Here is a 24934-nt window from a genome sequence, read left to right as displayed (position 1 = left end):
TCCTGCGTGAGTCCTGCGTGAGTCCTGCGTGAGTCCCGCATGAGTCCTACGTGAGTCCTACGTGAGTCCTGTGTGAGTCCTGCGTGAGTCCTGTGTGAGGCAGACACATCCAGTTCTAGCTCCAGATACTGGGTTTATGGTTATGATAGTAACTGAAATCAAACAAAATAGTTTTTTAAAAAATCACATAAATTATTTTAATAACTAATTAAATAAAATTGTTTTAATAACCTTATAATTATTGATGTGTAATATTTTATGAACTAATAATGACACTTCTCATAAACGGTCGGGCCTGCAGAGAAGGTCCTGAAGGTCCTGTCGGACCTCCTCTGGTCGCTGGTTTCCATTGGACTGAACTGTAAACTTATCCAGGACGACGGCATCCTAAAGGGTAGAGAAGTTAGCTTGTTCCTGGAGGCTCATTGCTTCAAACTGAGACAATCTGCAGCTTTAAGCAACCTGCTGTGGTTCACTCACACACCCTGCAGTTCTCCTGAGCAGCTCAGTCACATCCACCTTACAAGCAACAACTACATTACTAATTAATATACTTGTTGCTTGCTGCCTGAACAAATAAGCAACTGTTTGCTAACAAGTTCAATATATCAAGTTAAAAGCTGATGATATGTCAGTGTTGTGTTCACTACTTGTTTCTGATGGAAACTATTGTGCGTGCAGTGTTGTATGAATGTCTTATTAACATGTGGATCAGCTGTTTTCTGTCTGATCTGAAGGCAGCTGAGGATGTTAATCTGTTTCCTCCTCTGCTCTCTGACTCCTCTGTATTACACATGAATGTAGGAGTTCTCTGTGTTGTGTGATCACCTCTCACTGATCAACGTTCATTTATTTCAACCAAAGCCGTTTCTACTCAAACCAAATCTGCATCATATTCCATCTGCATATATATGACAACAAATTCTACTTTTTACTCATAAAAAACTTCATTTAAAGAATTTAGCTGCATTAACATCAAGATCAAAACAAACTATAAATAAATTAAAATATTTGAGCAAAATGTTTTGAATAAACTATAAATTGATGAACAAGAATAAACATAAAATTTGTGTGTAATAAAGTGACACCAGCAAGATCAAGTCAAATGAACTACAAAGAAATAACAAATTACACACAATTATCACTATGAAGATTAAAACAGAAGACTTTCAGTTATCATCATCATCATCACTGAAGGATAAGTCCTTTTGCAAACCATAGTGACAGTGCATCAAATATGTGTGTAAACGTTGTCCTTGATCTAGTGATGTCACTGTCAGACTGTCAGACTTGACCGACTCAGCCATCAACGTCAGTACATCAACATGTGAGAATCTGATGATGACTGTGAAACTGGTTTGTTGTGAGCAGGGCTGTAGTGGTAAAAAAAGCTTGAGTAAACCCTACCTTACCTCAGCCACACCGTCTATATGCACCTTAATATAGATCCATGTTTGTAATATAACTAAACAACTCAACTGACTTAAGAGGAACTCATTTCCTCAAACTTAAAGCCAAATCAAGACAACAGTTTGACTTCTAGATGAATCAGCATTTAGTGTTTATAACAGAAACTATCTGTCAGTTTTAGTGCTGTGTTTCCAACAGTTACTGAGGTCACCCACCTTTTAACAGCTGTAGAAATCATCATGTTAATAGAGTTGTTGTGTAGTGTTAGTGCCTGTATTCAAAGATCTGTTAGTCCTTTTATAGCAGGTTTTAATCTTGTGCTTTGACTTTTGTTTGTTAGGATGTCCTTTAGTTTACATTTGGATAACAGTTTGTGCTTTTAAAGATATTTTCAGAACAGTAATTCATCTACATACAGGTGGAAGTCAGACTTTACCAGTTTGTTCTGCCTCCTGCTTTAATGTGTTCATGTGTCTCCATCACCTGACGTCTGGGCTGCTTCTATGTGTTTCTCTTTCCCACAATGCTCCCACAAGATGGAGCCTGAGTAAGACAAGTTCAAATCCTACAAATAGCTTGAAATATTTTCTATAAATAAAGACTTGAGTCAGGTATGAATGTGCTCTCTCTCTTTATCAGTTCTTACTTTCATATTCTAAAAAGTTTTATTGGTATGAATGTTGCAGGTAAATATTCCCCAAACTAATGATGGTTCTCTCTCTCCAGACTCTGTCAGGCTGGTGAATGGGACTAGTCTGTGTTCAGGCAGACTGGAGGTGAAGTCTGAGCAGTCGTGGTCCTCAGTGTGTGAAGCTGACTTTGACCAGCAGGATGCAGAGGTGGTCTGTAGGGAGCTCAGCTGTGGGGCTCCTTCAGTCCTCCGGGGGGCGCTCTATGGAGAAGTGGAGGCTCCGATGTGGACCAAAGAGTTCCAGTGTGGAGGCCATGAGTCTGCTCTCCTGGACTGTGGAAGATCAGACTCAGCTAGAAGCACCTGCTCACCTGGCAAAGCTGTTGGACTCACCTGCTCAGGTAGAAGAGGAGCTGCAGCTTTGATTTGGCTTCATTTCTGTTCTAATGAAACTCACTTTATTCTTTTACTGATGACTCTCTTGTTTCTGTTCAGAGCCTGTCAGGTTGGTGGGAGGAGCCAGTCGCTGTGCAGGTACACTGGAGGTGAAACGACCAGAGTGGAGACCAGTGGAGGACTCTGACTGGACCCTGAAGGAAGCAGCTGCAGTCTGCAGAGTTCTGGACTGTGGCTCTGCTGTTTCAACAGGAAGCAGAAATGAAGCCTCACGCAGATCTGTATGGAGGATCGATTCTGACTGTGTTCATTCTGGATCTGCACTGAGGGAATGTGCATCATCATATTCCTCTTCCTCCATCGTGGAGCTCACCTGCTCAGGTAAGTCCATCAGTGACATCATCTATGACAGTAATATTTTCCTTCCTCTGTCACAGTGATAGTCAGTGGCAGTAGCGGACTGTGGGGTCTTGCACACACACACACACACACACACACACACACACGCACACACACACCTCTTCTATACAGAGAAACGCATTATAGCCATAAAGACGCCTTTGCCTTTACTTTTTTACAGTGAGCTGGCATAAAGCCGCCTCCGTGTGAGCTTTTCATAGCGTAGCGGCGTTCTGGATTCAGAGGCGTGACGGAGATCAGACTGATCAGAGCTGTAAACTCTGCCATAAGCAAGTAAAGAGACGTTACTAGGACGAGGGGAGGACATTTCTCTTTGTTTGACAACTTTAAAGTTAAGTTAGACTTTTCTGTCGGCTTCCCGACTCATTTTAAAAAAGACGAGAGAGAGAGAGAGAGAGAGAGAGCAGCTGTGGTCGAGTGAGCTAGAGAGTGAATGGAGAGAGGGAGCGCTAGTAACGTTAGTGAGGAAGCTGATGAATCAGATCATTAAAACATTATTTTCTGATTGTTTCACAACAGTTACTTTCCAAAACACAAACACAGCTGCATCCCCGCACACCTCCTCAACCCTGCAGCTGTACGCCGCACCGCCTGATGTGGTCTGAATATGGGCTAAACAACAGCGTCAGCTCCCGGTCCCGCCGTGTCGGCTGTCACACAGAACAGCGAGGCGGATTACAGGCGCAGTATTCCCGCTTTGAACAGCTGTGTAAAAGAGGCTGAAGTGCACTCATCACCAACAACTAACATCTAAACAATATAAAAACTACGTCATTAAGAATAAGTCCATTACAAAATCACCTTCTGACACCTGTTAACAAATGTACCCAAAGCACCGGCTCAACAAGCTGAAACTATGCTAACCTGGTTATTTCTCCCACACATGCATTAGCTAAACTGCCAACCCGGTCTTCCGATGGTAAACGTTCACTCATGTTGCTCAACAAAAAGACAATAAAGGAAAGATTTTCTGAAAGATAGAAATTAGGCCATATTTCTCACAGCAGCAAAGTCTAGCATTACCAACAACAATCTTAATCACCTCTATAGATAATTAATACAGCAGGACTCACCAGTCACTGGAAAACAAAATCCATCCTCCGTTCCTTTCTGCAATGCCTGCCTGCATGAGTCCTGCGTGGGTCCTGCGTGAGTCCTGCGTGAGTCCTGCGTGAGTCCAGCGTGAGTCCTGCGTGAGTCCCACGAGTCCCGCGTGAGGCCCGCGTGAGTCCCACATGAGTCCCGCATGAGTCCCGCATGAGTCCTGCGTGAGTCCTACGTGAGTCCTACGTGAGTCCTGCGTGAGTCCTATGTGAGTCCCGCGTGAGTCCTATGTGAGTCCTGCGTGAGTCCTGTGTGAGTCCCGCGTGAGTCCTATGTGAGTCCTGCGTGAGTCCTGCGTGAGTCCTGCGTGAGTCCCGCGTGAGTCCTATGTGAGTCCTGCGTGAGTCCTGCGTGAGTCCTGCGTGAGGCAAAGGCAGAGGCAGACACATCCAGTTCTAGCTCCAGATACTGGGTTTATGGTTATGATAGTAACTGAAATCAAACAAAATATTTTTTAAAAATCACATAAATTATTTTAATAACTAATTAAATAAAATTGTTTTAATAACCTTATAATTACTGATGTGTAATATTTTATGAACTAATAATGACACCTCTCATAAACGGTCGGGCCTGCAGAGAAGGTTCTGAAGGTCCTGACGGACCTCCTCTGGTCGCTGGTTTCCATTGGACTGATCTGTAAACTTATCCAGGACGACGGCATCCTAAAGGGTAGAGAAGTTAGCTTGTTCCTGGAGGCTCATTGCTTCAAACTGAGACAATCTGCAGCTTTAAGCAACCTGCTGTGGTTCACTCACACACCCTGCAGTTCGCCTGAGCAGCTCAGTCACATCCACCTTACAAGCAACAACTACATTACTAATTAATATACTTGTTGCTTGCTGCCTGAACAAATAAGCAACTGTTTGCTAACAAGTTCAATATATCAAGTTAAAAGCTGATGATATGTCAGTGTTGTGTTCACTACTTGTTTCTGATGGAAACTATTGTGCGTGCAGTGTTGTATGAATGTCTTATTAACATGTGGATCAGCTGTTTTCTGTCTGATCTGAAGGCAGCTGAGGATGTTAATCTGTTTCCTCCTCTGCTCTCTGACTCCTCTGTATTACACATGAATGTAGGAGTTCTCTGTGTTGTGTGATCACCTCTCACTGATCAACGTTCATTTATTTCAACCAAAGCCGTTTCTACTCAAACCAAATCTGCATCATATTCCATCTGCATATATATGACAACAAATTCTACTTTTTACTCATAAAAAACCTTATTTAAGGAATTTAGCTGCATTAACATCAAGATCAAAACAAACTATAAACAAAATAAAATATTTTGAACAAAATGTTTTGAATAAACTATAAATTGATTAACAAGAATAAACATAAAATTGAGTGTAATAAAGTGACACCAGCCAGATCAAGTCTGATCCCAAATCAGACAACTACAGTATTATTTTTAGGGCCTAATGAAACTAAAGGTGCAAATGAATTACAAAGAAATAACAAATTACACACAATTATCACTATGAAGATTAAAACAGAAGACTTTCAGTTATCATCATCATCATCACTGAAGGATAAGTCCTTTTGCAAACCATAGTGACAGTGCATCAAATATGTGTGTAAACGTTGTCCTTGATCTAGTGATGTCACTGTCAGACTGTCAGACTTGACCAACTCAGCCATCAACGTCAGTACGTCAACATGTGAGAATCTGATGATGACTGTGAAACTGGTTTGTTGTGAGCAGGGCTGTAGTGGTAAAAAAAAGCTTGAGTAAACCCTACCTTACCTCAGCCACACCGTCTATATGCTCCTTAATATAGATCCATGTTTGTAATATAACTAAACAACTCAACTGACTTAAGAGGAACTCATTTCCTTAAACTTAAAGCCAAATCAAGACAACAGTTTGACTTCTAGATGAATCAGCATTTAGTGTTTATAACAGAAACTATCTGTCAGTTTTAGTGCTGTGTTTCCAACAGTTACTGAGGTCACCCACCTTTTAACAGCTGTAGAAATCATCATGTTAATAGAGTTGTTGTGTAGTGTTAGTGCCTGTATTCAAAGATCTGTTAGTCCTTTTATAGCAGGTTTTAATCTTGTGCTTTGACTTTTGTTTGTTAGGATGTCCTTTAGTTTACATTTGGATAACAGTTTGTGCTTTTAAAGATATTTTCAGAACAGTAATTCATCTACATACAGGTGGAAGTCAGACTTTACCAGTTTGTTCTGCCTCCTGCTTTAATGTGTTCATGTGTCTCCATCACCTGACGTCTGGGCTGCTTCTATATGTTTCTCTTTCCCACAATGCTCCCACAAGATGGAGCCTGAGTAAGACAAGTTCAAATCCTACAAATAGCTTGAAATATTTTCTATAAATAAAGACTTGAGTCCGGTATGAATGTGCTCTCTCTCTTTATCAGTTCTTACTTTCATATTCTAAAAAGCTTTATTGGTATGAATGTTGCAGGTAAATATTCCCCAAACTAATGATGGTTCTCTCTCTCCAGACTCTGTCAGGCTGGTGAATGGAACTAGTCTGTGTTCAGGCAGACTGGAGGTGAAGTCTGAGCAGTCGTGGTCCTCAGTGTGTGAAGCTGACTTTGACCAGCAGGATGCAGAGGTGGTCTGTAGGGAGCTCGGCTGTGGGGCTCCTTCAGTCCTCCAGGGGGCGCTCTATGGAGAAGTGGAGGCTCCGATGTGGACCAAAGAGTTCCAGTGTGGAGGCCATGAGTCTGCTCTCCTGGACTGTGGAAGATCAGACTCAGCTAGAAGCACCTGCTCACCTGGCAAAGCTGTTGGACTCACCTGCTCAGGTAGAAGAGGAGCTGCAGCTTTGATTTGGCTTCATTTCTGTTCTAATGAAACTCACTTTATTCTTTTACTGATGACTCTCTTGTTTCTGTTCAGAGCCACAGAGCATCAGGTTGGTGGGAGGAGCCAGTCGCTGTGCAGGTACACTGGAGGTGAAACAATCAGAGTGGAGACCAGTGAGGGACTTTTACTGGACCCTGAAGGCAGCAGCAGCAGCCTGCAGAGATCTGGACTGTGGCTCTGCTGTTTCAACAGGAAGCAGAAATGAAGCCTCAGACAGATCTGTATGGAGGATCAGATCTGACTGTGTTCATTCTGGATCTGCACTGAGGGAATGTGCATCATCATATTCCTCTTCCTCCATCGTGGAGCTCACCTGCTCAGGTAAGTCCATCAGTGACATCATCTATGACAGTAATATTTTCCTTCCTCTGTCACAGTGATAGTCAGTGGCAGTAGCGGACTGTGGGGTCTTACACACACACACACACACACACACACACACACACCTCTTCTATACAGAGAAATGCATTATAGCCATAAAGACGCCTTTGCCTTTACTTTTTTACAGTGAGTCGGCATAAAGCCGCCTCCATGTGAGCTTTTCATAGCGTAGCGGCGTTCTGGATTCAGAGGCGTGATGGAGATCAGACTGATCAGAGCTGTAAACTCTGCCATAAGCAAGTAAAGAGACGTTACTAGGACGAGGGGAGGACATTTCTCTTTGTTTGACAACTTTAAAGTTAAGTTAGACTTTTCTGTTGGCTTCCCGACTCATTTTAAAAAAGACGAGAGAGAGAGAGAGAGAGAGCAGCTGTGGTCGAGTGAGCTAGAGAGTGAATGGAGAGAGGGAGCGCTAGTAACGTGAGTGAGGAAGCTGATGAATCAGATCATTAAAACGTTATTTTCTGATTGTTTCACAACGGTTACTTTCCAAAGCACAAACACACCTGCACCCCCGCACACCTCCTCAACCCTGCAGCTGTACGCCGCACCGCCTGATGTGGTCTGAATACGGGCTAAACAACAGCGTCAGCTCCCGGTCCCGCCGTGCCGGCTGTCACACAGAACAGCGAGGCGGATTACAGGCGCAGTATTCCCGCTTTGAACAGCTGTGTAAAAGAGGCTGAAGTGCACTCATCACCAACAACTAACATCTAAACAATATAAAAACTACGTCATTAAGAATAAGTCCATTACAAAATCACCTTCTGACACCTGTTAACAAATGTACTCAAAGCACCGGCTCAACAAGCTGAAACTATGCTAACCTGGTTATTTCTCCCACACATGCATTAGCTAAACTGCCAACCCGGTCTTCCGATGGTAAACGTTCACTCATGTTGCTCAACAAAAAGACAATAAATGAAGATTTTCTGAAAGATAGAAATTAGGCCATATTTCTCACAGCAGCAAAGTCGAGCATTACCAACAACAATCTTAATCACCTCTATAGATAATTAATACAGCAGGACTCACCAGTCACTGGAAAACAAAATCCATCCTCCGTTCCTTTCTGCAATGCCTGCCTGCGTGAGTCCTGCGTGAGTCCTGCGTGAGACCTGCATGAGTCCTGCGTGAGACCTGCGTGAATCCTGCGTGAGTCCTGCGTGAGTCCTGCGTGAGGCCTGCGTGAGTCTCGCGAGAGTCCCGCATGAGTCCCACGTGAGTCCTGCGTGAGTCCTGCGTGAGTCCTGCGTGAGGCCTGCGTGAGTCTCGCGAGAGTCCCGCATGAGTCCTACGTGAGTCCCGCGTGAGTCCCGCGTGAGTCCTGCGTGAGTCCTGCGTGAGTCCTGCGTGAGTCCTACCTCAGTCCTGCATGAGTCCTGCATGAGTCCTGCGTGAGTCCCACGTGAGTCCTACCTCAGTCCTGCATGAGGCCTGCATGAGACCTGCGTGAGTCCTACGTGAGTCCTGCGTGAGTCTCGCGAGAGTCCCGCGTGAATCCTACCTGAGTCCTGCGTGAGTCCTGCGTGAGTCCTGCATGAGTCCTGCGTGAGTCCTGCGTAAGTCCTGCGTAAGTCCTGCGTGAGTCCTCCGTGAGTCCTGCGTAAGTCCTGCGTGAGTCCTGCGTAAGTCCTGCGTGAGTCCTGCGTGAGTCTTGCGTGAGTCCGGCGTAAGTCCTGCGTGAGGCCTGCGTGAGTCCTACGTGAGTCCTGTGTGAGTCCCGCGTGAGTCCCGCGTGAGTCCCGCATGAGTCCCGCATGAGTCCTGCGTGAGTCCTGTGTGAGTCCTACGTGAGTCCTGTGTGAGTCCCGCATGAGTCCTGCGTAAGTCCCGCATGAGTCCCGCATGAGTCCTGCGTGAGTCCTGTGTGAGTCCCGTGTGAGTCCTACGTGAGTCCTGTGTGAGTCCCGCATGAGTCCTGCGTAAGTCCCGCATGAGTCCCGCATGAGTCCTACGTGAGTCCTGTGTGAGTCCCGTGTGAGTCCTACGTGAGTCCTGTGTGAGTCCCGCATGAGTCCTGCGTGAGTCCTGTGTGAGTCCCGCATGAGTCCTACGTGAGTCCTACCTCAGTCCTGCATGAGTCCTGCGTGAGTCCTGTGTGAGTCCCGCGTGAGTCCTACGTGAGTCCTACCTCAGTCCTGCATGAGTCCCGCATGAGTCCTGCGTGAGTCCTGTGTGAGTCCCGCGTGAGTCCTGTGTGAGTCCTACCTCAGTCCTGCATGAGTCCCGCATGAGTCCTGCGTGAGTCCCGCATGAGTCCCGCATGAGTTCTACGTGAGTCCTACGTGAGTCCTGTGTGAGTCCCGCGTGAGTCCTACGTGAGTCCTGCGTGAGTCCTGCGCAAGGCAGACACATCCAGTTCTAGCTCCAGATACTGGGTTTATGGTTATGATAGTAACTGAAATCAAACAAAATAGTTTTTTAAAAATCACATAAATTATTTTAATAACTAATTAAATAAAATTGTTTTAATAACCTTATAATTACTGATGTGTAATATTTTATGAACTAATAATGACACCTCTCATAAACGGTCGGGCCTGCAGAGAAGGTCCTGAAGGTCCTGACGGACCTCCTCTGGTCGCTGGTTTCCATTGGACTGAACTGTAAACTTATCCAGGACGACGGCATCCTAAAGGGTAGAGAAGTTAGCTTGTTCCTGGAGGCTCATTGCTTCAAACTGAGACAATCTGCAGCTTTAAGCAACCTGCTGTGGTTCACTCACACACCCTGCAGTTCTCCTGAGCAGCTCAGTCACATCCACCTTACAAGCAACAACTACATTACTAATTAATATACTTGTTGCTTGCAGCCTAAACAAATAAGCAACTGTTTGCTAACAAGTTCAATATATCAAGTTAAAAGCTGATGATATGTCAGTGTTGTGTTCACTACTTGTTTCTGATGGAAACTATTGTGCGTGCAGTGTTGTATGAATGTCTTATTAACATGTTGATCAGCTGTTTTCTGTCTGATCTGAAGGCAGCTGAGGATGTTAATCTGTTTCCTCCTCTGCTCTCTGACTCCTCTGTATTACACATGAATGTAGGAGTTCTCTGTGTTGTGTGATCACCTCTCACTGATCAACGTTCATTTATTTCAACCAAAGCCGTTTCTACTCAAACCAAATCTGCATCATATTCCATCTGCATATATATGACAACAAATTCTACTTTTTACTCATAAAAAACTTCATTTAAGGAATTTAGCTGCATTAACATCAAGATCAAAACAAACTATAAACAAAATAAAATATTTTGAACAAAATGTTTTGAATAAACTATAAATTGATGAACAAGAATAAACATAAAATTGAGTGTAATGAAGTGACACCAGCAAGATCAAGTCTGATCCCAAATCAGACAACTACAGTATTATTTTTAGGGCCTAATGAAACTAAAGGTGCAAATGAATTACAAAGAAATAACAAATTACACACAATTATCACTATGAAGATTAAAACAGAAGACTTTCAGTTATCATCATCATCATCACTGAAGGATAAGTCCTTTTGCAAACCATAGTGACAGTGCATCAAATATGTGTGTAAACGTTGTCCTTGATCTAGTGATGTCACTGTCAGACTGTCAGACTTGACCAACTCAGCCATCAACGTCAGTACGTCAACATGTGAGAATCTGATGATGACTGTGAAACTGGTTTGTTGTGAGCAGGGCTGTAGTGGTAAAAAAAAGCTTGAGTAAACCCTACCTTACCTCAGCCACACCGTCTATATGCTCCTTAATATAGATCCATGTTTGTAATATAACTAAACAACTCAACTGACTTAAGAGGAACTCATTTCCTCAAACTTAAAGCCAAATCAAGACAACAGTTTGACTTCTAGATGAATCAGCATTTAGTGTTTATAACAGAAACTATCTGTCAGTTTTAGTGCTGTGTTTCCAACAGTTACTGAGGTCACCCACCTTTTAACAGCTGTAGAAATCATCATGTTAATAGAGTTGTTGTGTAGTGTTAGTGCCTGTATTCAAAGATCTGTTAGTCCTTTTATAGCAGGTTTTAATCTTGTGCTTTGACTTTTGTTTGTTAGGATGTCCTTTAGTTTACATTTGGATAACAGTTTGTGCTTTTAAAGATATTTTCAGAACAGTAATTCATCTACATACAGGTGGAAGTCAGACTTTACCAGTTTGTTCTGCCTCCTGCTTTAATGTGTTCATGTGTCTCCATCACCTGACATCTGGGCTGCTTCTATGTGTTTCTCTTTCCCACAATGCTCCCACAAGATGGAGCCTGAGTAAGACAAGTTCAAATCCTACAAATAGCTTGAAATATTTCCTATAAATAAAGACTTGAGTCAGGTATGAATGTGCTCTCTCTCTTTATCAGTTCTTACTTTCATATTCAGAAAAAGTTTTATTGGTATGAATGTTGCAGGTAAATATTCCCCAAACTAATGATGGTTCTCTCTCTCCAGACTCTGTCAGGCTGGTGAATGGGACTAGTCTGTGTTCAGGCAGACTGGAGGTGAAGTCTGAGCAGTCGTGGTCCTCAGTGTGTGAAGCTGACTTTGACCAGCAGGATGCAGAGGTGGTCTGTAGGGAGCTCAGCTGTGGGGCTCCTTCAGTCCTCCGGGGGGCGCTCTATGGAGAAGTGGAGGCTCCGATGTGGACCAAAGAGTTCCAGTGTGGAGGCCATGAGTCTGCTCTCCTGGACTGTGGAAGATCAGACTCAGCTAGAAGCACCTGCTCACCTGGCAAAGCTGTTGGACTCACCTGCTCAGGTAGAAGAGGAGCTGCAGCTTTGATTTGGCTTCATTTCTGTTCTAATGAAACTCACTTTATTCTTTTACTGATGACTCTCTTGTTTCTGTTCAGAGCCTGTCAGGTTGGTGGGAGGAGCCAGTCGCTGTGCAGGTACACTGGAGGTGAAACGAATAGAGTGGAGACCAGTGTGGGACTCTGACTGGACCCTGAAGGAAGCAGCAGCAGCCTGCAGAGATCTGGACTGTGGCTCTGCTGTTTCAACAGGAAGCAGAAATGAAGCCTCATACAGATCTGTATGGTCGATCAGTCCTTACTGTGTTCAGTCTGGATCTGCACTGAGGGACTGTGCAGTATCATTACCATTTTCCTCTTCCTCCATCGTGGAGCTCACCTGCTCAGGTAAGTCCATCAGTGACATCATCTATGACAGTAATATTTTCCTTCCTCTGTCACAGTGATAGTCAGTGGCAGTAGCGGACTGTGGGGTCTTGCACACACACACACACACACACACACACACACACACACCTCTTCTATACAGAGAAATGCATTATAGCCATAAAGACGCCTTTGCCTTTACTTTTTTACAGTGAGTCGGCATAAAGCCGCCTCCGTGTGAGCTTTTCATAGTGTAGCGGCGTTCTGGATTCAGAGGCGTGACGGAGATCAGACTGATCAGAGCTGTAAACTCTGCCATAAGCAAGTAAAGAGACCTTACTAGGACGAGGGGAGGACATTTCTCTTTGTTTGACAACTTTAAAGTTAAGTTAGACTTTTCTGTCGGCTTCCCAACTCATTTTAAAAAAGACGAGAGAGAGAGAGAGAGAGAGAGCAGCTGTGGTCGAGTGAGCTAGAGAGTGAATGGAGAGAGGGAGCGCTAGTAACGTTAGTGAGGAAGCTGATGAATCAGATCATTAAAACGTTATTTTCTGATTGTTTCACAATGGTTACTTTCCAAAGCACAAACACACCTGCATCCCCGCACACCTCCTCAACCCTGCAGCTGTACGCCGCACCGCCTGATGTGGTCTGAATACGGGCTAAACAACAGCGTCAGCTCCCGGTCCCGCCGTGTCGGCTGTCACACAGAACAGCGAGGCGGATTACAGGCGCAGTATTCCCGCTTTGAACAGCTGTGTAAAAGAGGCTGAAGTGCACTCATCACCAACAACTAACATCTAAACAATATAAAAACTACGTCATTAAGAATAAGTCCATTACAAAATCACCTTCTGACACCTGTTAACAAATGTACTCAAAGCACCGGCTCAACAAGCTGAAACTATGCTAACCTGGTTATTTCTCCCACACATGCATTAGCTAAACTGCCAACCCGGTCTTCCGATGGTAAACGTTCACTCATGTTGCTCAACAAAAAGACAATAAAGGAAAGATTTTCTGAAAGATAGAAATTAGGCCATATTTCTCACAGCAGCAAAGTCCAGCATTACCAACAACAATCTTAATCACCTCTATAGATAATTAATACAGCAGGACTCACCAGTCACTGGAAAACAAAATCCATCCTCCGTTCCTTTCTGCAATGCCTGCCTGCGTGAGTCCTGCATGAGTCCTGCATGAGTCCTACGTGAGTCCCGAGAGAGCCCCACGTGAGTCCTGCGTGAGTCCTGCGTGAGTCCCGCGTGAGTCCTGCGTGAGTCCCGCATGAGTCCTGCGTGAGTCCCGCGTGAGTCCTGCGTGAGTCCTGCATGAGTCCTGCGTGAGTCCCGAGAGAGTCCCACGTGAGTCCCGCGTGAGTCCTGCGTGAGTCCCGCGTGAGTCCTGCGTGAGTCCCGCGTGAGTCCTACGTGAGTCCTGTGTGAGTCCTGCGTGAGTCCTACGTGAGTCCTGTGTGAGTCCTGCGTGAGGCAAAGGCAGAGGCAGACACATCCAGTTCTAGCTCCAGATACTGGGTTTATGGTTATGATAGTAACTGAAATCAAACATAACAGTTTTTTAAAAATCACATAAATTATTTTAATAACTAATTAAATAAAATTGTTTTAATAACCTCATAATTACTGATGTGTAATATTTTATGAACTAATAATGACACCTCTCATAAACGGTCGGGCCTGCAGAGAAGGTCCTGAAGGTCCTGACGGACCTCCTCTGGTCGCTGGTTTCCATTGGACTGAACTGTAAACTTATCCAGGACGACGGCATCCTAAAGGGTAGAGAAGTTAGCTTGTTCCTGGAGGCTCATTGCTTCAAACTGAGACAATCTGCAGCTTTAAGCAACCTGCTGTGGTTCACTCACACACCCTGCAGTTCTCCTGAGCAGCTCAGTCACATCCACCTTACAAGCAACAACTACATTACTAATTAATATACTTGTTGCTTGCAGCCTAAACAAATAAGCAACTGTTTGCTAACAAGTTCAATATATCAAGTTAAAAGCTGATGATATGTCAGTGTTGTGTTCACTACTTGTTTCTGATGGAAACTATTGTGCGTGCAGTTTTGTATGAATGTCTTATTAACATGTTGATCAGCTGTTTTCTGTCTGATCTGAAGGCAGCTGAGGATGTTAATCTGTTTCCTCCTCTGCTCTCTGACTCCTCTGTATTACACATGAATGTAGGAGTTCTCTGTGTTGTGTGATCACCTCTCACTGATCAACGTTCAATTATTTCAACCAAAGCCGTTTCTACTCAAACCAAATCTGCATCATATTCCATCTGCATATATATGACAACAAATTCTACTTTTTACTCATAAAAAACCTTATTTAAGGAATTTAGCTGCATTAACATCAAGATCAAAACAAACTATAAACAAAATAAAATATTTTGATCAAAATGTTTTGAATAAACTATAAATTCATGAGCAGCAATAAACAAAATTCTTCAGTCAGTTCTTTACTTTCTCCTTGTTTTTCTTTCAACACCATTAACGTTACATCCTGTGATTCTTCATCACTTCTGTCTCGTCTCTCCTGATTCCTTCACTCAGTCTGGAAATGTAAAAAGCTTCCTCTTAAGAGTCTGACAGAGCATGAAGCAGAACTTTAACTTGTACGGTGTTAATTACAGTAATTGTGGACCAACGACACACAGTGTGAATACATCAGCAGTCAAGCTATCAAACTATCAGCTACATTAACATTACTGTAATGTAAAGCAGCAGCAGATAAACTGGACGCTTAAACAACACTAATGTCAATTTATAAAACTTCTGCTTCACTGAAGAGTTTTTCTAGCTACTTACTTTGTTGTCTTTTGTCTGACAGATTATTATTTGATGCTGCACATGTCAGTTAATGTCATATATGATCCTCTGAACTCTGATTCATTCGTCTGTCTCATGAAAGCAGCTCCAGTCCGCCTGCTAGCTTCAGCACGGAGGGTTCGTTTGTTTTAACACCAGCGCAGCAGGAGTCGTTGGTGGTTTGTTGGTCCGTGTTAACAGTAACAGACGTCTCCGTGTCTCATAAAAGGACACAATGTTCCAACAGAAAACAAAACAAGCGCTCCTAGAAGCTCCAACAGAAACTGTGGTAGGAAGCCAGTCTGAGCTAACAGCTGTAAAGTGATGGAAAGTTTGCTTAAACACTGTTTCAGAATTTGAGAGGTGGGTAAACGGCGTTTACGTGAGTTTAGCCTCCACTACAGCCCTGCTTGTAAGACAAAGAGCTCTCGGATTAAAAACTGCTTTTTGATCTATACACACATTTTATTTTAGCCATTGTGAGCTTTAATAATGTTTGTATTTTAGATCGACACAAAAGGACGTTTGGTTTAATTTATATTTGAGGAGAGAAGAAATACGTTGGTGCAACGGGGCCCTCTAGTGGTCACAGGGGTCGTACACACATGAGTAGTCTGTGTGTAGCAAGAAAAGGCCTTAATTTGAACAAACAAATGAGGAGAAAATAACATTCAGCTTCTCACAGAGGAAGAAGGATTCATCATCTCTCTGTGTTTACAGACCTGCTGGTTCAGCCAATCATCTCTGTGTCTTCTACCATGGACAGGGTCTCCGAGGCCCAGCAGCAGGGGTTTCAGGTGCGTCGGGGCTCCAACTTCACCATCAGCTGCTCCGTCCAGCCTCAGTACCCAGGAGGCTCCTTCCAGCTCACCTTCTCCTCCAACACAGCAAACAACTACACCCAGCCAGCTGTCAATCACTCTGCTGACTTCCTGTTTCCTGCTGCAGACCCCGCCCACCAAGGAAGCTACAGCTGTGTTTATGGCGTCTATGTTTTTGCTCATAACTTCTCCTCTGAGAGTCGTCTGCTGTCTCTCACTGTCACAGGTAAGCTGAAGCAGAGTGTGAAGCTCAGTGGAACTGAGACGTCACACTGACTTTGTTTCCATGTTTGTAAAACATGATAAAAAGTCATCAGGCAGCAGGACCGACCCAGCGACCTACAGAGAGCTGAGGCAGAATCTGATGAAGGAACTGTAAACTGTTTCCTTCCCGGCTTCTTTAATGTTATTGAACCATAACAACTGTGTTGTAGTGAAAAGTAAAAGACAGCAAACGAGTCAGTGAAGCCAGATAAGCACTATAATGATAATAAACAGGACTTTACATGATGAGCTGAATGTCATCAGGAGAACTCAGAGCTTCACCAGGATCACATTTGATTTAACTACATGTAAAGATGTTGATTGTTAACAATCAGTTGAATCATTTCAACCAGACAGGAGCTTTAAGGAGACAATCAGCAGACTTTCATTCATTCTTTCAAACCGGCTGTAAACACATGAGTTGTTTTTGTCCAACATCATCAGCATACAGAGGAGATCAGATGAACTTATAATCAACAAGCTGCTTCACACTTCAGTGATTTTAGGAGATTTAACGTCACTAAAGTTTCTGTTTGATGGGAGCTGTTGTTCTCATGATGTCATGTGATCTAATGTGATGACTGAATGTGTCTCGTCAGATCCAACAGTTCATATCATCAGACTGGTCGTCCTGCCGGTGACTCTGCTGTTGGTCGTCGCTGTCGTCGTTTTCATCCTGAAGGTACTGAACACATGTTTGTTGTTTAGAGGACTGGTTGAAATGAAGCACTCAGCCTGTTTATATTGAACTGAAGAGAGGAGTGATGCAGTAACTTAGATCTGTGTTGTCATGTCTCTCCAGGCCAGCAGGGGGCAGAAGTCAGACCCACAGGAGAACATTGAGCTGGATTCTTATAACCTCGGTGTTTCCAGAGCTGAAGGAGAGCCAGCTGAAGAGGAAGGAGCCCAGGGAGCAGAGTAGGACCTCCAAGGAGCCACAAACCACTGAAGAAGAAAATCATCTTTGGTTTCATCTCTCCTCTCAGTCTCAGCCAGGTTTTTGCAGCCCAGTACGGCGAGGAATGACGTCCATACTGGTCGATTCCACAGCTTCTGATTTACATCCAGCACCAACCACCAAAATATTTTGATGAATCCAGAGTTTTATGGTCTCATCTGGATAAATGTTGAGTCAACAAATCATTTAAAAATCCATCCAGATGTTTGATGAGTTTATATCTTTTTTCTTCACTGTCTTTTATATACTATATACTACTTACTCAGCTGAAATGTGTTATTGCTTCTTTTAAGAATATTTGCTTTTTGAGTTAAAGTAACTGAATAAAAGAAAAAGTCATCGAGTGAAATCAAATGTTTTATCTTTGTTTTGCTGTTTTTATGAAAAAATCTGATGTTTGACAGAATTTAAAGCACATGTGTTTCTGCTGAATGTTCACTCATTTATTGTATGTGACAGTTTCATGCTAATAAATCAGTTTCTAATGTATCAATAACACTTTTACACTTTGTTTTATTTTGAATGTCAGACCCCCAAATATAATTAGCATTTCCATGATATTCTGGTCAGTTTAGTGCACCTCTCCCTCTCTACACTGAAAATCAAAAAATACAATTATTGTTTGATTTGTGACAATAAAAGAAAAAGACAGAAACAAAGTGTTAAACTGCACTTATAAGGACACAATCAGATGTGTTGATGTCTGACTGTTGGTGCTGCAGTTTGACTTCCAGCTCAGCTGATACAACACATGACACCTGTGTGATGTCACTGATGTCAGGTGAGTCCATCATGAGAGAATCCAGAGCAAAACACACAGGAGACAAAGTGAACACATCAGATCACATCAGCTTTCTGCTCGGCTTCTCATTTACTGTCAGCGTGCAGCAGATAATGATTCACATCAGGGTTTCAAACCTCCACCAAACGCTCTGTTGAAAGCAGTTAGTTTGACTTTAAAGTGTGTTTAGTTGCAGCAGCAGACTGAAGGAAACATCTTAACCAGCAGAGTGTGAAGAGAAAACCAACCAAAACCTTCTCACACAGTGACGTTCTCTCCTTCTGCAGCCAACAACATCCAAAGCAACTTGAGACAGTTTGACTTTCTGTGTCCTCTTTGTTCATTTGTATTATTTTGTTAGAAGTGTCGGCCAGGTCTCTCTCCTCACATTTAACATTTGTCACTTAGGTTTTGTTTGTTTTGTGTTTTTTTTTAATGTTTAAGTCAAACCTCAGAAAAAGATGCACATAAAGCAGAATGTACAGTCTTTGTACCTTCATCTCAATGGATTTCCTGAAGCACAGGGTTTATATAGAATACAGAATGTAGAAATAGAATTTATTAAAAAAAGGCTCGAAGTTTCATTTTTCTTGATAAGGTGTCTCCTGTAGGGTTAATATAAACCCTAATCCTTCAACATTACTAACAACAGCTACAATATTAACAGTTCAGTTATACGTTGGCTGTGTCTATAAATAAGCACAGACACAGTGGTCTGCCTACAGTATGCTTAGCAATCTCCCAACTATTTTATTAAACTTAACAGCCTCTCGTGTAATTTGTCAAACTCTAAACTTTTCCAACTTCAACATGAATTAGCTGCAAAATGATCGCAAGTCCTCTGTTAATATATCAAATCCACTAATCTGTCAACAGCAGCCTCGTCCAAAAACTAAAGACTTCAGATCATTTATCATCATTGATGAACCTGACAAAGAAGATTATGTCATTTTTAAACAGTACTTTGGCTTAAACATCATCACAATACCTGCTAGTTTTCCCTTTAGCGAGGTGCACGAAGTCCCGCTGCAGAGAATGACTGACATCCTCACTGACGACCTGCATGATGAGACGACAGATTACATTTTCATTTTGACCCCATAACAGCGTGTTGACATGTAAATATAAATGCAACAGACCGGGGGCGCTGTTTCACTTACTGCATTTGAATACTGTCCACCGTACAGCAGGTTACGTCTTTAAAGATGAAAGTTCAAATGCTGTTTTCATTTTCAAATTGAAGAAAAATGCATTTTAATTTTAATTTAGAGGTAAATATTGATGCATAAATGGAAAATCAGGTTACATTGTTTATATTGCATTTTAATTTTCAAATTTGAACATTTGAATATTGTCCACAGTACAGCAAGTACGACTTTGAAAAATTAAATGTCAAACGACTTTTCCGTTTTCATTTTAGTAGTTTTATTTAATTTTAATATGTCCATCCAGTATGTCAACATAACAATGCAAATTGTATTATTGCATTTTCATTTTCATTTTTACTCAAATAACACATACATACAGTATTATAATGCTATTATGGAATTACATTTTCATTTTCAAGTTTACATGATCATGTCCCCCATAGGCTTCCATACAGCTCGCTCAGAAATATTAACATATAATCTCCAATATTATAGGAATGATGTTCCATCAGTGGATCAATCACATCATGAGAGATAGAGATCATTATTCATTGATCCTTCATGTCCAAAGCTTCATACTGATTGTTTAAATTTAAACTGAGATTAAACATTATGTGTATTAAAGATTAGAGGTCAGCAGCTGCTCTAACAAACTGACAGAATCTCAGAGTTATAACAGAAGGACATGAAGAGGTTTGATTCTGAGCTTACAATTACAATTTACAATTTCACTTAGCAGACACTTTTATTCAAAGCAACATACATCTGAGACTGATTCAACACCAACAGGGATCCAGTCAGGAGACAACAACACAAGTAAGTGACGTAAAGCTTAAGTTTGAGTCTGATAGGACGTACATGCCAACAGGCGGCACACAGAGGCAACACATAGAGTACATAGAAGCAGCTTTATTTATTTATTTATTTTTTTCATTTTCGTCTTTTTGTTTTTTCTCTAACTTCAGTTCATCAGGTGCAGAGATGTTTTCTGGGTCTTTAGTCTTCTCTTAAAGACTGAGAGGGACTCTGCAGATCAAACAGAGTTTGGTAACTTGTTCCACCACCGGGGAACTAGAGAAGGGTCTAGCTGGTGACTTAGGGTCCTGTTGTGGTACCAGGCGCCTTTCATTGGCAGAGCGTAGTGAGCAGGAGGGAGTGTAGACCTGAATGAGGGAGTTCAGGTAGGCGGGAGCTGTTTTAGTTGCTGTTTTGTAAGCGAGTGTCAGGGTTTTGAATTTGATGCGGGCAGCAACTGGGAGCCAGTAGAGGGATATGAACAGCAGGGTGACGTGCTGTTTCAGGCTGATTGAAGACCAGATGTGCCGCTGCGTTCTGGATCATCTGCAGAGGTTTGAGTGTACATGCAGGGAGGCCTGCCAGTAAGGAGTTGCAGTAGTCAATGCGTGATATTACAAGAACCTGTACCAGGAGATGTGCTGCCTGCTCAGACAGGTAGAGTCTGATCTTCCTGATGTTGTACAGGACAAACCAACATGACTGAGCAACTGAAGCCACGTGGGTTGATTCCAGCTGGATGCTGATGTTTTGTTGTATGGAGGGACTGGCTGGGATGGTAAGGCTCAAACTCTGTCTTAGAGAGGTTGAGTTGAAGGTGACATGTTATCTTATCGTATCCTATTGTATAGTATCGTATATTATTGTTTCGTATTGTATCGTATTGTATTGTATCGTACGTTATTGTATTGTATCACGTATCATAGTTGCTCGTCACCAGTGTTTTCTCTGTAAAACTGAAACTCTTTATGTGAATCTTAACCAACATATTTCCATTTCCTGTTATGTGACCGGCCTGCTGTGATTGGTTGTCTGTTGCAGGTGGCCCAGCCCATCAGTCCGGTCTCCGTCAGGGAGACTCAGTCCTGCAGCTGAACGGACTGCCTGTGGAAACCTGGAAGTGTGTCGACCTGGCCCACGCCATCAGGCCATCAGATAGCCAATGCAACAGCTGGCTTGTTGTAGCAGCCTGAAGGACTCTTTATACATCTATGGAAGGACTGTTAAGGGAGAAATGATCTGGACTGTGCAGCGCAGCAGCAGCAGGACACCGCCAGGGAGGCTGGAGAGAGAAGCAACTGGAGAAACAACCAGGAGAGTTAGCTTGTTTGTCATTGTTGCTAATGATATCAGACTGGTTAACCAGCAGCCATTAAGTTCTGTTAACTAACAAACAAGATGACCAACAGTCACAAATGGATGTTATAACATGAATACTTCATCTCCATGATAGAGAGAAGAAGACATCAGATAACATGAGTCAGATACAGCTTCTCTCTCTCTGTCTCTTTGGTCGCTAATTTCATCTCTGATGGTTAAATGTCTTTCTGTGTGGCTGTTGTGTGAATTTATCTCCTTAACAAGAATGCAGCAGATATATATATATATATATATATATATATATATATATAATGTGTTGTGGGTAGTTTGCTTGTTGAAGTTACAGTGAGCTGTCTGGACTCACTCATTCATGTGGAATTGGTTTCATTTTTAATGGAGTGTTTGTTCAGTCACCTGTTGATTTTGTGTGTTTAGTGAATGAGTGCAGGAGGTCTGGCTGCTCCCCCACGGTTCGGCAGGCATATGAACTATGGATTAATTGCAAAATTTAATGTCTCATTTAAGACAAAGTAAACAAACTGCTGTAAGTACAAGTCATGGGCAGACAGCGTGTCGCTAACAGGAATTTTGAAGAGCAACGATCCAACCAGCATCTAACGAGTCCGAAGTGACATCTGTAGGTGTGTTTACACGCTGTTTGATGTGCTGCAGCTGAGCAGCTAATTAGCATCTAGCTGCTAACTGATGTTAGCGGTGAATGTTTATTTGGTGGCTCGTTCAACAAGCTGCAGGACAAGACGTGTGTTCATGTTTCTAAGTTATCATCAAGTTTTGATGATGTGGACAGAAGCTGTTTCATTCACTACCGTATTAAAAAGAGGAAGGTATCATGCCTCATATTGCAATAACTGAGCATTGAATATTTCATATATTTTATTTTATTTTATTTAAGCATTGGACATCTTAAATGTTGTTTGTCTTGAATGTTTTCATTTAAGACCATGGGCAAAAGTTCATTGCTGTTTCGTGCTGTAAGAGTGTTACAGAATAAATAGAAAACAAAGTTTTATTGTCTTCCCCTTTTTTTTTGCTGAGCCAAAAAATGATCCGTGACTCAAATCCGATACGATGCAAACCGTTAGTTTTGTGATCCGTTGCACCCCTAGTGTTAACATGTCAGCTTTGTAGACTATATTTTGTATGTCGTGCACATAGATAAGAGTGTGTAAGTCATGTATTTGATACATGCATTAATACTTTCTGATGTGAACCTACACTTTTAGATCTGTGAATGTTTTTAGTGTTCAGTCTTTCTAGTATTCAGCACTGATCTGTTCCTGTATCACATTATAAGCTTTGTGCTACTTTATATATTTCTGTATACTAAGAAAATACATAGGAAACACATGTAAATCATGTGATTCACACACACACACTCTCTCTCACACACACACACACACACACACACACAAACACACTCACTCACACACACACACACACACTCACAGACACACACACACACACACTCACACACACAAACACACTCAATCACACACAAACACACACACGCACACAAACACACACATACACACACACATACACACACACACTCACACAAACACACACACACACACACTGACACACACTCACACGCACAAACACACACAAACACACACTCACACACACACACTCACGCACACTGACACACACTGACACACACAAACACAGGCCAGACCAAACACGCGAGTCTTGGACCCATGTCTCTACGACCTTCCGTTGCTGAGATACAGCCATTTCAAAAACAGGAAGTGACGTATCTCAGGACCGGAAGCTCGCACATGCTCATGGGTGGTACTGTTGGAAAGGCCGTAATTAGTGGGGATGGAGCTTGGTTCCAAGTCTCTATGACCTCCCTATCAAAAGTTATTCACATTTGTCCCGTTTTGTCCAGTGAGACAAACCTCGTTTTACCCCCATACCTAACCCTAACCCTAACCCTAACCCCTAACCCTAACCCTAACCCTACCCTAACCCTAACCCTAACCCTAACCCCTAACCCAAACCCTAACCCTAACCCTAACCCCTAACCCTAACCCTAACCCCTAACCCTAACCCTAACCCTAACCCCTAACCCTAACCCTTTCTTTTATAAAAAAACTTAAGCAGTTTTAATATTGAGCTAAATTTGCTGTATTACTCAAAGAATTTAAGCACGGTGTGCTTCCATCAAAGTTTTTAGGTCATGGTGATTTTTTTCTAGTGAAATGAGGAGATATCGTAGAGATAACTCCTCACTTGAACTAAATGAATCAGCTGTTCCTCAGTCATGAAGCACTTTCAATGTGGGGCGCAAGAGGTAAATAGAAACAGGGCGCTGCACAGTGCTGCTCACGGCCAGTTAGGACAATCAAAATTGATCAAACTGATTTTGTCACTGCTCACTTAGGTCACATTCAGTTAGGACACATTGTAAATCTATAACATAACAGGCATAAAAGCCAGGATGAAGTAAACTATTACAAGGCCTGTCATATGGAACAAGCTAAAATCAGCACTTGTTTGACACTTACCAAACTCTTGGAAGCTGCATGTAACTCAGATGAAACCTCTGGTGGTGATAAGGTCCTCCCACCTTTGTTTGCTCTTCCTAAGGGCTAAACAACATAGACAGACACATATATTACCATTCCTCCAGAACATGAAGTTCAAAAAGAGCTGAAGAGCCAGAGCACTGCACTCCTATACACATCTTTTTTAAATTAAAAACTCAAACATAATGCGCAAGAGGCCATATTTAAAAGACAGGTCAGAGTCTTTGCCAAATAAGTGTTAAAATCTAGGGATTACGTCTGTCAAGTCACAGTACATGTACTGTTCATGCAGTTTTATATCACAGTAACAATATATAACTGTTAAAACATTATTTGGATGGCTACATCCTGTTCCAGTTTCCATGAACTAAATTGACTGAAATAAACCAAAAATCATCTAAAACTATCAGAATTATCTTCAGTACATACTATATGAGGCTTAACTTATCTAAACTTATCAGAATATTGTATAAAATGTCATTTTTTAAATATTTACATGAATATTGTATCAAAATCAGAGCCCCAGCATTACCTGTGTTAGGTGATTTGCAAACTCCCTGTCCTTGGATAAGCATTCATGATGATGCTCCCTCCGGCATTGCAAGTGTGCTTTCTGCCTGCTGGATCGTGCACTCTGTCTGCAGGAGGTTAAACATAAAACAGTTAATGTAACATCAGACTTAAGATTCAAGATTCATTTATTATTATCATTTTACAACACAAGGTTGTATGAGGAAACGTAGTTTGTAGTCCCTTTATGCCTCTCACTAAAACAGAAATGATATGAATGGATTAATAAAGAAAACATAAAAATAAAACTATTTACAGCAATCTGGTTGCATGTGATTAAAAAAAAATCTTTATTCTAACTACAGTATAACTGTTCAGTGTGTAAAGCCTTTAGACCTGTAGTTAAATTAAGAACTTATTCTAGTAAATTACTCAACATTGGAAGCTAACTCTAGCTACTGATGGCTGTAACAGGTGAAAAATGCTCATTAAACATTCCTCTTTCCTCTCCTCAGCCTCACTGTCCTTCCACACAGCTGAATATTACAGTAATACAGTATCTGAGGCCAGCCAAGTAAAAATAAGCGGCTAAAAAGACGGTCAATAATCTGAAAAAACCTAAAATATCAGCTCAAAATTGTAGTTTGCCAACAAAATTTT

General features: G+C 42.2%; 1 protein-coding gene across 1 annotated transcript; it reads left to right on the top strand.

The window, feature by feature from the left end:
• The first annotated feature begins 1432 nt into the window (after positions 1-1432).
• On the top strand, positions 1433-12581 carry LOC137179151 (scavenger receptor cysteine-rich type 1 protein M130-like). The gene is made up of 6 exons (XM_067584048.1): positions 1433-2442; positions 2537-2818; positions 6435-6740; positions 6835-7122; positions 11627-11932; positions 12027-12581. The coding sequence occupies exons 1-6, from the start codon at positions 2088-2090 to the stop codon at positions 12371-12373; spliced, it is 1884 nt and encodes a 627-aa protein (XP_067440149.1). The 5' UTR covers positions 1433-2087; the 3' UTR covers positions 12374-12581.
• The last annotated feature ends 12353 nt before the right edge of the window (positions 12582-24934 follow it).

The sequence above is a fragment of the Thunnus thynnus genome, unplaced genomic scaffold (assembly GCF_963924715.1).
Source record: "Thunnus thynnus unplaced genomic scaffold, fThuThy2.1 SCAFFOLD_42, whole genome shotgun sequence".
Taxonomy (NCBI): domain Eukaryota; kingdom Metazoa; phylum Chordata; class Actinopteri; order Scombriformes; family Scombridae; genus Thunnus; species Thunnus thynnus.
The sequence above is the reverse complement of the archived record's forward strand: the minus strand, read 5'-3'. Positions and strand labels throughout refer to the sequence as shown.